This window comes from Protobothrops mucrosquamatus, unplaced genomic scaffold (assembly GCF_001527695.2).
Source record: "Protobothrops mucrosquamatus isolate PMUCROS unplaced genomic scaffold, P.Mucros_1.0 scaffold4793, whole genome shotgun sequence".
Taxonomy (NCBI): Eukaryota; Metazoa; Chordata; class Lepidosauria; order Squamata; family Viperidae; genus Protobothrops; species Protobothrops mucrosquamatus.
In genome coordinates, this window is record NW_015390683.1 from 13,872 (window position 1) to 26,755 (window position 12,884).

The window sequence follows — 12,884 nt, forward strand, 5'->3', positions numbered from 1 at the left end:
TCAGAAACTACGGTCTACAATATCTGCACCTACCTTCTGGCAAGGGATGGGCTACACTTCATAGAAAACCAATTGGCTCATCTTATCCAAAGGGCTTTAAACTAATACTGAGAGGTGGAGAAAGACCAAATTTTAGAGCCTAATCCCAAGCATAAAGCTCGAGGCAATCAATCAAGTGTTAAGAAAGTAGGGGAATTGAAATACGAAACAGGAGATGTAGGAAGCAAACAATGGGTCAGTCAAAAAGGACTCAGATGCTTATACACTAATGCAGAAATTATAATGAATACACAGGGTGAACCTGAAGTACTAGTGAACGAGGGCAGGTATGATAGTGTTGCCATTACTGAAACTTGGCGGGATGACTGAAATGTACAGTTAGAGGGTATACAGTAGAATATACAGTAGAGTAGGTGGCACCTGGCTCAACAGCAGTAACTGTGAGAGAGATCCTGGAGTCCTAATAGACAACCACTTAAATATGAGCCAGCAGTGTGCTGCATATGCCCCCAAAGCCAATTCAGTCCTTAGGTTGCATCCGCAGAGGGATAGTATCAAGATCAAGTGAAGTGTTACTATAGTTTTATACTGCTTTGGTAAGACCCCACTTGAAATACTGCATCCAGTTTTGGTCACCACAATACAAAAAAGATATGGAGATTGTAGAAAGAGTGCAGAGAAGACCAACAAAGATGATTAAGTGACTGGAGGTTAAAACATATGATGAGAGGTTGCCAGAACTGGGTATGTCTAGCCCAATTAAAAAAAAACTAGGGGTGACAGGACCGCAGTCTTCCCATATTTGAGGTGTTGTCACACAGAAGAGGGGGCTAAGGTCTTCTCCAAAATACCTGAAGGCAGGAACAAGAAATAAAAGATGGAAACTAATCAAGGAGAGATCCAACCTAGAACTAAGTAGAAATTTCATGACAGGGAGAACAATTAATCACTGGAACAGCTTGCCTCAAGAAATTGTAGATCCTCCATCACTGGAGCTTTCTAAGAAGACATTTGACAACCATTTGTCTAGAATGGTATAGGATCTCCTGCTTGTGCATGGGGCTGGACTAGAAGACCTCCAAGTCCCTTCCAACTCTGTTATTCTTTCTTGACTGTCCACAATATTCTCGGGGGTCTTCTCCAATTATAAAGTTCGAAGTGCCAGACAGATGAGAAATATCCAAATGTCTCTTTTCTTTTCCAGATACACTGCAGTATCCAAAGAGCAACTATGGGCAATACAATTGTAAAGGATATTGTAAAGAGAGATTTTGAAGACTTAAAGAGAGATTTGGATGAAGGCAGTATCCCTGAAGTTGCAGCTAAATACCAAAAAAGCTTAAATGAAATGCAAAATCTCCCCCTTAATATTGCAGTTACTGGACAGACAGGATCTGGTAAATCCTCCTTTGTCAATGCCTTCCGGGGTGTAAGTGATGATGATGATGATACGGCAGCCAAGGTTGGGCCTTTAGAAGAAACCATGAAGCCAAAGGCATTTCCTCACCCCTCTTTTCCTAATATGAAATTATGGGATCTTCCAGGAATTGGAACACCTAAATTTCAGGCAACGGAATATCTGAAGAAGGTCCAATTTGAAAAATATGATTTCTTTATTATTATTATCTCCATTCGCTTAACTGAAAATGATGCTTTCCTGGCAAAGGAAATAAAAAGAATGGGAAGGAAGTTTTACTTTGTGTGCAGCAAAATAGATGCCAGTATACAAAGTGAAAAGAGGAAAGGAAATTTCAATATGGAGAAAGCCCTGGAGACCATAAGGAATTACTGCAAAGATAATTTGAAAAGCCTAGGTGAGCCTTCTGCAAGAGTATTCCTGATCTCCAGCTGGGAGGTGCACATGTATGATTTCCCTCTCCTGCGAGAGACAATGGCCGCTGAACTTCCTGAGCACAAGAAGAATATTTTCACACTATCTGTGCATATTTTCTCAAAAAATGAATTGATGAAGAAAAAAGAACTAATGGAATCCTATATAAAAAAGGTAGCTTGGGTATCTTGCGTTTGTGGAGCGGTGCCTGTCCCGGGACTCTCTATGGCTTGTGATATTGTAATTTTGGTAGATACTCTGAAATATTTCTGCAAGGTGTTTGGCTTAGACGACCAGTCCCTCCGTTTTCTGGCAGCTCAGACGGGAAAAGAATTTAAAGAGCTGAAGTCAGCTATCAAGAAAACCCCGTTAGGCAATGTGATCGATGCAGAATTGGTATTTTCTCTCTTGACGAGGTCATCTATTTGGGTAGCTGTGTCGCTTGTGGAACTGGCTCTTGATTTTATACCTGTTATTGGGTCTGTGTTTGGTGGAGCAAGTTCATATGTTATCACGTATCGTTTTCTGAACAGCTTTCTTGATGATACTTTGGAAGATGCCCAAAATGTTCTAGCAAAATTTATTGAGTGATCAGAGTCCCAGGGAAAGATCCAAGATAGCTCCAACCTCCTCTTTGAAAGAGGCAGTCAAACATTTCATCCAAATGAAAGCAGGGGGAAGAACATAAAAATTATGCTTCAAATATTAGAACTACCTATTTGCTTGCTTCTTTTAATTATTCTCTGATTGAAATACATGCTTCTCTACTGGGGGAGTCATCTCTTTGAGTAAATGTCTCGGTTATGGTAATGGGTTGTGGGAAGTCCTGAGAAGGTCAAAAGATCATCTAAGGCTAAGTAAATATAAGGGATCAAACTCACAAAAGGGATCCAGAGGCTCCTGGATTTTGCCATTCTTTGCCATTAGAAGGAAGTGTCGTCTGTTCTTTGAGTTCTCTTGATATATTGGCACAGACTCCTTCACAGCTATTCTGGCTACTTACTTAAAAGGGAAAACAAGGTGACTGGCATGAGAGGAGGCCATTTTGAAACTGAATCAATGATAAAGAGGTCCCCATTTGTCTCTACCCAGGTTTACACCAGATACCATAATCCCAGGTTCTCACCTTCCATATGTGGAAGGTAGAATTTGACTTCTCCTTCTCTCCCTCAGAGGGCAGTTTGAGAACTACTCTTTATCGAGCAGCACAAAGGATTTGTATGTACTGTCCACATTCTGCCTAGCTGGGGAATTCTGGGATTTGAAGTCCACCCATCTGAAAAGTTGCCAAGCTTGAGAAACCCTGCCATTTTTCTGCAGCATCTGCAATTTACAGGAAAGCAAAACGTAAGGCAGTCTAAGGCTACTTTCTTTTTCTTGTAAAGCAGCTGTTTTACTGCTGATACCTGTAGGAAACCTGCACTTTGATAGGCAGGACTGTATGTGATAAGAAATTATAGGAAGGTTTTATTATTTCTGAAAGATAAAAAGGTGATCTCTCAAAATGTAATCTTTTATGTATAACCCAGCCATGGTTCATTCTTTCTTGTTTGCGCTCTGTACTTTGCTCAGAGATAACTTAGCAAAAATTGTGCTAACCAAGGAGAAAGAAAATGCTTAGCTATAACTCTAAATGTGTCTGCTATAGCTTGCAGTATATTGTCCCCCCCCCTTTCTTTGACTCGCAAGCTTCACTTCCCTGCTGTGGTTTTAAAATTTATCCCTTTGCTTCTCTGCCGCAGCTTAGCTTGGACACTAACAAGTGAAAGTTTTTGGGCTGGCTGCCAACCACTGTGTATGCAGAGCTTAGAGAGCGCAGGAACCTTGTAATGTTAAGAAAATGCTCTAGTTATAAAAGGAGAAACTTCTGTTAGTGTGTGTCTCTCTTTTCTCCTCCGTCTCTCTGCGTTAGAGACAAGCGATTAGGAGCCCACAGGCTTTCCTTTTAATCAAAAGAAATAAAGCTGTTTTGTTTTCAGTAGCCTCCTTTTTCAGAGTCTCTTTGGGATTTATTTGGATTCTGAGCTGAAAAACCTTACATATTTCCATTGAAAAACCTTACATTTCCAAGAAGTACTTCCTATGCCACGTAAGAGTGTGTAAGTGGGATTCAGTCCTTGTGTCCTGAGGAGTCTGGATTCACCGTTCATTCTCCTGTGCTTCTACAGGTACTGCTCAGTTTAGGACCACATTGAGGCGAGGGTTTCTGTTACTAAGCAAGGACGTTGCTGAGTGAGTCACACCTGACTTTACAGGCTTTCTTGCCACAATTGTTAAGTGAATCATGAGGTCGTCCAGTGAATCTGGCTTGCTCCATCCTGTTTGTTTGTTGGAATCCAGCTGGGAAGGCTGCAAATGGCAATCCCAGGGCTTCGAATGCTGCATGTATCATAAATATATGCCCAGGTTCCCGAATTTTGATCACATAACTCCAGGGAAGCTGCAATGGTTGTATGAGCAACACAGAAGTTTAAAAATAAAATGGTTGTCAGAACCCATTCCTATTCTATCTCTCCCGAGGGGGGGGGATGTGCCTGCGGGGTTATTGCTTCCTTTATTTCAGCGGTTCTCAACCTGTGGGTCGCGACCCTTTTGGGGGTCGAATGACGCTTTCACAGGGGTCGCCTAAGACCATCGGAAAACACATATTACCGATGGTCTTAGGAACCGAGACACCGTTACTCCATCCGGTCGCCGCCACCCTCCTCCTCCTTCTCCGCTGGCTCCTCCGCCTCCAGGGCGCCCTTCTCCGACAGCGCATGTTCCTGCCACTGCAGCGCCATCGTGCGTGCCCCCAACGCCGCCCCAGGCAGGCTCAGCTGCCGCTGGGCTACTCCGCTGCTGCCACCGCTGCTGGCTGCGCTGAGCTGCGGCGCTGAGCCGGTCCCCACGCCTCCTGGTTGCCTGGCCGCGCTCTGCCCCTGGCCGCGCTCCACCCCATGCCGGAGCCTCCCCCGCGCCGCCCGGCCCACCTCTCTCGCTGTTGGAAGCCGCCTCGGCCCTCTGGCGCCCGGCACGGCCCTGGGGCTGAAGGGCAGGAGCGGCTCCTTCCCAGCTCACCGGGCTTCCAGGCTTCGGTGCATGTATCATAAATATATGCCCATCAGCAGGTTCCCGAATTTTGATCACATAACTCCAGGGATGCTGGGATGGTTGTATGAGCAACACAGAAGTTTAAAAATAAAACGGTTGTCAGAACCCATTCCTATTCTATCTCTCCCGAGAGGGGGGATGTGCCTGCAGGGTTATTGCTTCCTCTATTTGCTTTGTTTATTGCCTTTGTTTATTGCCTCTGTATCCCCTCTCCCCTTTTCTTATGATGGACTTAACAAGACAAAAGGGTGGCCAGGGGAAGTTTTGAAACAGATGCAATCAGGGGGAGGGATGATGTATTCTGGTTAGGCATCTCGAATAAGATTGTGCCCTCTGAAGTCCTTTTAAACGGGACCGAAGGGGAGGGGAGGGGGGCTTCACGATAGAAGTGTATATAATGCTGTGAATTTGAATGTTTGAGTGTGGTCTCTGTTATAGAAATTCCTGTTGAAGTTTCTCTCAGAGATTCACTGCACTTTGCAAACTGCTTTTTCTATTTTCTGCAGAGTAAACCCTTTTCTTACAATCCAATTTTGTTAGTGTTTTAATCACGTTTCTAACAGTTGTAAGTATGAGAGCTGCTCAAATGTCACTTTTTTCAGTTAAGTTGTAACTTCAAATGGTCACTAAATGAATGGTTGTAAGTCGAGGACTATCTGTATTTAAAAAAAAACTAAACTGAAGGCAATCCAATGCTATTTTTTTTTCTTTTTTATAAAGTAACTCTTTTTACCACTGGTATCTGTAGGAACCTGGATTTTGATTAGCACTGTATGTGATAGGAAATGGCAGGAACGTTTTATTGTTTTATTGTTTTATTATTTCTAAGAAAAACTGTGCATGCTGCACTTAAGGGTATATAAAGGCGATTCAGTCCTTCTGTCCGAGGAAACCGGATTCTTTGGGCAGAGATCCGTTTCAGCCTGCGTGGAGATCCCTGACAGCTACTCCTTTTAGAAGAGCAAGTAAGCATTTGTGTACACCCTTCCCCTCTCTCGATTTAACTATAGTAGATTCTGTAAGTCCTTATTTTCAAATTCTGTTCTCTTTACAGTTACTCTTGATCTTTCTACCATCTTGTTTTCTACTAAAGAATGTGTGCATTTTGCCTAGGAATCTGTGGGTGGCTGAAGACGCTTCAGGTTAAGGAAATGCATGCACCCTTCGCCCCTCATTTCTGGACCCAAAGTTGTTTTGTGGGTGGCTCTGGGGAATCAGCTGGAGAAGCAGCAGCCTTTTCCCCTCTGCATTTAATGATGCCTTCTTTAGATTTAAAGTAGTGGGGGTTTTTTGTCTGTGTTCAGTGTTAAGAATAACTGGATTGGTTTATGTTTGGAGTAGGCAGTGATTTTATCTATAAGAAAGGAAGAGAACAGAAAATGGAGCAAAGGAAAGAAGAAGAGTCCAGGGCTTTAGAGTGGTGTCAAGAGGAGGGGATGAAGAGTTTGGCTGTGGGGGGTGGGAAGAGAACATCTGGAAAGCTTCTCCCTCTTATTACTGGCTTCTCATTGCCCCCCTCGACTTTGGCCAAGACATATTGGGGTTACAATTATTAAAGGCATTAGTTGCAATGGCATGTGGGAAAGACCTTGGGAGACAAGGCAATGAACACAACCAAAGAAACATAGTTAAAAGGCAGGTTAGCCCATAATGGGAATGTACATGGAGCAAAAGGCTCAAGAGAAACCACCCTCCCAATTTTTTGGCAAAAGGGAGACTGGGAAGTGAAGTAACTTCAAATCTGCAAGGTTCATGTCTGTTTTAGGAGTTAGATCTCTAAGGTCCATTCCAACTCTGTTACTGGGTAATTCTTAATTCCACTAGAGAACCACAGAGATGATCTTGGAAAACTACACAATGGCAGTTCAGGAAAGTCAAGGAGATGAACACAACATTGGAAAGAAACTTTGATTCCACATGAACAAGCGTTGGGAGCAAGAGGGAAGGTGGGGTTTAACTATTATCAGGCTTCCAAGATTTGGTAACTAGAGCTTTGTATGCATGAGGGATAAGAATAAAGAGAGTTCCTTTTCTTTCAAAAGGCACCTTCCCTCACTGGTTATTGTTTATTTTTCTAATAGATTATGTGCCATTAAATAATTTTCATCTCCTAGTGACCACCTAAATAGATTTTCTTTATGACAATCTATCCCTAATGTGATCTTTCAAGACCCCCTAATTGTGGGGGTCAGTTCCATTGTAATTAAGTCCAGTTCCCTTTCTGCTTATCATCCTCTTTTTCCCTTCCTTTCCACTTTTCCCACCATCAGACCCAGGGAGCTGGGTCTTCATATAATATGTCCAAAGTAGAATAATTTGAGTCTGGATATTTGAGCCTCAGTGACAACTCTTTGTTGCTTCTGTTCTAAATATAAACTAATTGAAGCATTTGAGGAAAAAGTTAAGGATCTGGAATTAAAAACAAAGAGTCTGGAGACAAGTCTAACCACTCTGAAAATAGAATGAAAAAATGAGGAACTAAAAGAAAAAGACAGCAACCAAACTGGAGACAATAAGGAACAATTACTAACAAAGAAAACAAACCTTTAGAGAAAAAAAAAGTGTGTGTGTTGGTGATAGCAGACCCACTGCTCAGAGGAACTGAACCAGCAATTTGTAGACCAGACAATCTATCTAGGGAGGTTTGCAGTCTCCCAGGAGCAAGATTGACTGAGTGGCTTACCAAAATAATTAATTCAACAGATTATAACCTCTTTCTCCTCTTTCATGTGGTGATAAATGATACAACAAGAGCATGAAAACAATATCAAGAGGCTATGACAGTTAGGCATGAGAGCCAAAGACAGGGGTAGGCAACCTTGGCTCTTTTATGACTCGTGGACTTCAACTCCCAGAATTCCTGAGCCAGCATGGCTCAGCTTGGAAACCTCTCCCTTTCCCCTCAGCATGGCTGGCTCAGGAATTCTGGGAGTTGAAGTCCACGAGTCTAAAAGAGCCAAGGTTGCCTACCCCTGGCCAAAGAGATGGGGGCAAAGGTGATGGTTTCCTCTGTACTCCCAACAAATGGTAGGCATTCAATTAGTGAACACAAAACCTTTGAAGGAAACCACTGGCTTAGGGGATGCTGCTGCCAAGAAAACTTTGGATTCGGAAACTACGGTCTACAATATCTGCACCTACCTTCTGGCAAGGGATGGGCTACACTTCATAGAAAACCAATTGGCTCATCTTATCCAAAGGGCTTTAAACTAATACTGAGAGGTGGAGAAAGACCAAATTTTAGAGCCTAATCCCAAGCATAAAGCTCGAGGCAATCAATCAAGTGTTAAGAAAGTAGGGGAATTCAAATATGAAACAGGAGATGTAGGAAGCAAACACTGGGTCAGTCAAAAAGGACTCAGATGCCTATACACTAATGCAGAAATTATAATGAACACACAGGGTGAACCTGAAGTACTAGTGAACGAGGGCAGGTACGATAGCGTTGCCAATACTGAAACTTGGCGGGATGACTGAAATGTACAGTTAGAGGGTATACAGTAGAGTAGATGGCACCTGGCTCAACAGCAGTAACTGTGAGAGAGATCCTGGAGTCCTAATAGACAACCACTTAAATATGAGCCAGCAGTGTGCTGCATATGCCCCCAAAGCCAATTCAGTCCTTAGGTTGCATCGGCAGAGGGATAGTATCAAGATCAAGTGAAGTGTTACTATAGTTTTATACTGCTTTGGTAAGACCCCACTTGAAATACTGCATCCAGTTTTGGTCACCACCATACCAAAAAGATGTTGAGATTGTAGAAAGAGTGCAGGAAAGACCAACAAAGATGATTAAGTGACTGGAGGTTAAAACATATGATGAACGGTTGCCAGAACTGGGTATGTCTAGCCCAATTAAAAAAAAACTAGGGGTGACAGGACAGCAGTCTTCCCATATTTGAGGTGTTGTCACACAGAAGAGGGGGCTAAGCTCTTCTCCAAAACACCTGAAGGCAGGAACAAGAAATTAAAAGATGGAAACTAATCAAGGAGAGATTCAACCTAGAACTAAGTAGAAATTTCATGACAGGGAGAACAATTAATCATTGGAACAGCTTGCCTCAAGAAATTGTAGATCCTCCATCACTGGAGCTTTCTAAGAAGACATTGGACAACCAATCAATCAATTGTTAAGAAAGTAGGGGAATTCAAATACGAAACAGGAGATGTAGGAAGCAAACACTGGGTCAGTCAAAAAGGACTCAGAAGCCTATACACTAATGCAGAAATTATAATGAACACACAGGGTGAACCTGAAGTACTAGTGCACGAGGGCAGGTACGATAGTGTTGCCATTACTGAAACTTTTTTTTTTAAATAAAAATGCTTTTATTTCCTAAAAGAAAGTCCAAATCTTTTAAAGCTATGCCCTTTTTAATAAAATATAACTTTTTTTCTCAATTTTTTTACTTCACAGGGCTTCTAACAAGGCACGATCCCCGATAGATGACTTTTATTTTATTTATTTTTTCTTGCCCCATCAATTATTTCAAGATGAACAGGAGGGCAAAACCTCTGATTCCTTTTACGGAACTTCGATTATTTATTTGCAAAACGTGAACGAGCTTATATTTTGCCGAACACATTAAAGGTTGTACAATAAATAGGAAAACGAGGCGCGGTCAAGCCGTGGTTTTTTTTTTCAACAGACGATCGCAAGGATCAGAGCCTATCATGGACTACAGCAAAGGAAAAAGGATGAATCTTGTTTTAAAACTTTTTTGACCTACCTGGTGGCTGGAGAAAGGTGCATACATACAGATTTAAGCAGAGAAGGCAAAATGGCAGAGAGAGAGAGAGAGAGAGAGAGACTCCGCTTTCCTCTGCTGTATTACCGCTAATTTTGGAACCTCAAACACAATTTCAAAACCATCTGCCTAACGCAGAAGAGGTAAGGAGAAAAGATGGCTGCCATTTCAGTTAAAGTGTCTTCCGTTGAAGTAAACCCCCGATTAATGGCCAAAGCCAATTTAAGGGAAAAGAGCAGCTGCAGGACTGATCAAGCAAAAGTTTTTCGATCGGCCAGTGCTGCAGCGAACACAGCCGGACGTGAAACGGTCCGGATTTAGTCTTTCTGGGCCTTGGGGATTCCTTTCAAGGACGCTTCCCACTGTTTTTTCACCAAAGTGTAAAGTGTAAATTATAAACTAAGTATTTATCTATGTTGTTTCATTTGCTTTTTTCCTGTTCCACGTGTAACAATGATCACTAATAAAAGAGTTGGGATGATTCTCCTGAATTTCTCCGGCTTCACTTTCCTGATTCATCTGATGGCCTCCAGTGTTCAGATGTCAATGAAAAGGCCTGGCCCAGCCTCCCAAACTTTCAACTTCATCTTGACGTGGTCCCAAGATCATCTAAGGCTGGATAAATAATTTGTTTTTCAACTCCACCTCATCTTTTCTTAGGTTTCTTTTGCACAATTTGAATCCCCTCTAACTGTACATTTCAGTCATCCCGCCAATAACCCCTGTTATTTTGGTTCCCACACGTCCCCACCAAGGCTACACGAAATGCTATAATACCAGGATCACACGGTCCGTGTATGGAAGATAGAACTTGATTTCACCTTTTCTGTGGAGGCTTCCAAGGGCACACACTGAAGTTTTCATACCACAATAGAAAATTGAATGAGCAGTACAAATGCATGTTGTAGTTAGTCCTAGAGAGAGAGAGAGAATGGATGAGGATAGAATCACAAAAGAAATATAAGAGGGAAAGGTGGATAGGTCAAGAGGAAGAGAAGATTGATAAAGTTGTGGTTGGATGGGGTTGATGGGATGCTGAAAAAAATGAGGTGAGAAGTTCTCAAAGAATTCATAGGCAACATATAAAGCAGTGCATAGATGTTGTGGAAGCAAGGATTATTTCAGGAGAATAAACAATAGCAATAGTAATAGCACTTAGACGTATATACTGCTCCGTAGTGCTTTACAACCCTTCCTTCTTTACGGAATCAGCATATTGCCCCCAACAATTTGGGTCCTCCTTTTACCACCCTGGAAGGATGAAAGGCTGAATCAACCTTGAGCCAGTCAGAATCAAATCTATGGCAGTGGGCATGCAGAGTTAACTGCACCACCTTGGCTCTTACAAGGGCGATGGGAGGCACAGATCATATTCTGGACACCCAGCTCCTTCATCACCCTCCCTGAGACCTTCCATAATGGGTCTACTGTTATGAATGCTAAGAGACCTTTCTGAAGACGAAGCAAAAATGTGTGTGTGGGGGGGGGGAAGGCAAAAATGTGCAGGGTGAAATGGTGTACTGTCTTCTGCATGAGCAGGGGGTTGGACTAGAAGACCTCCAAGGTCCCTTCCAGCTCTATTCTGATTGATTGTTTGAGTCTCTCTAGTACTCCTTGCCTAATAATAATAATAATAATAATAATAATAATAATGATGATGATGATGATGATGATGATGATGATGATGATGATGATGATGATGATGATGATGATGATGATGTTGGAAGGGATCTTGAAGGTCATCGAGTCCAACCCCCTGCTCAGGCAGGAAACCCTACACCATTTCGGACAAATGGCTGTCCAGTCACTTCTTAAAAACTTCCAGTGTTGGAGCATTCACCGCTTCTGGAGGCAGGTTGTTCCACTGGTTAATTGTTCTAACTGTCAGGAAGTTTCTCCTTAGTTCTAGGTTGCTTCTCTCCTTGGTTAGTTTTCATCTGTTGCTTCTTCTCCTGCCTTCTGGCGCTTTGGAGAATAGCTTGACTCCCTCTTCTTTGGGGCAGCCCCTGAGATATTGGAATGCGGCTATCATGTCACCCCTCATCCTTCTCTTCATTAAACTAGATATTCCCAATTCCAGCAACCGTTCCTTATATGTTTTAGCCTCCAGTCCCCTGATCATCTTTGTTGCTCTTCTCTGGACTCTTTCTAGAGTCTCAACCTCTTTTTTACATCGTGGTGACCAAAACTGGATGCCGTATTCCAAGTGTGGCCTTACCAAGGCCTTGTAAAGTGGTATTAACACTTCACGTGATCTTGATTCTATCCCTCTGTTAATGCGGCCCAGCACTGTGTTGGCTTTATTGGCAGATGCAGCACACGGCTGGCTCCTATTTAAGTGATTGTCAACAGCACTGAGTGTGGAAGGGCATCACCTCTTTCCATCCCAGAGTGAACTGTGTGTCAAGATGGACACAGTAGAGACGGGGTTGGCATAAACCATATTTAATTTATTTTCCCCCACTTCTCTTATATCCTGCCTTTGATTTCCCTGGCTGCCCCCCCCCTTTTCTACGTTCGGCATGATGGGGATTGCCCCTAAAAAGAAATGATGAGTTTTTTCCTCTGCAAGCCTACTAATTTCAAAATTTTAAAATGGATGAAATTCTTCTGCCTGTGATTGAGGTACTACAACAAAGGAACATTTTTCTAGTGCCCTATTTCCCTCTCTTTCCCGGATAGCTCAGGATTATGGAAATGGATTCTGGACGCAAGACTGTGACCGGCAGGACTGCATGTGATGGGAAATGGGAGGAATGTTTGGTTATTTGCAAGAAATGCCACCCTTGCCACTAAAGGGTGTATAAGTGGGATCCAGCCCTTCTCTCCTAGGAGTCTGGAGACTTTGGGCAGAGATCAAGCCCAGCCTTCATCCCTCTGACAACGAAAAACAAGCACGTGTTTATGTAGATCATTCTGCCTGGCTGGGGAATTCCATCTGTTGAAGTCCACACACCTGGAATGTTGCCAAGTTTAATAAAACACTGTTTGTTTCACAGTGTCTGTCACTGTACTGCAAAGCTGGCTGTGGAATTCTGGGAGTTGAAGTCCACATGCCTTAAAATTGTCAAGATTGAGAAACACTGATGTAGAGTGATCTGAAGAGGAGGGGTTGGCTTTGTCTGCCTGAGGAGGAGAACATTTGGAAAGCAAAGAACGAAACTGATGCCAGTCCAAAGATACTTTCTTTTTCCTGTAAATCAGCTGCTTTT

At 42.7% G+C, this 12,884-nt stretch overlaps 1 protein-coding gene across 1 annotated transcript; it reads left to right on the forward strand.

Annotated features, from left to right (window-relative positions):
• Nucleotides 1-1,231: 1,231 nt before the first annotated feature.
• LOC107299318 (interferon-inducible GTPase 5-like) lies at nucleotides 1,232-2,422 on the forward strand. The gene has a single exon (XM_015828680.2). The coding sequence runs from the start codon at nucleotides 1,232-1,234 to the stop codon at nucleotides 2,420-2,422; it is 1,191 nt and encodes a 396-aa protein (XP_015684166.1).
• Nucleotides 2,423-12,884: the final 10,462 nt, after the last annotated feature.

Bases quoted from the DNA above. Each gene is read 5' to 3' on its own strand.
- LOC107299318 (XM_015828680.2), top strand. From the start codon at position 1,232: ATGGGCAATACAATTGTAAAGGATATTGTAAAGAGAGATTTTGAAGAC.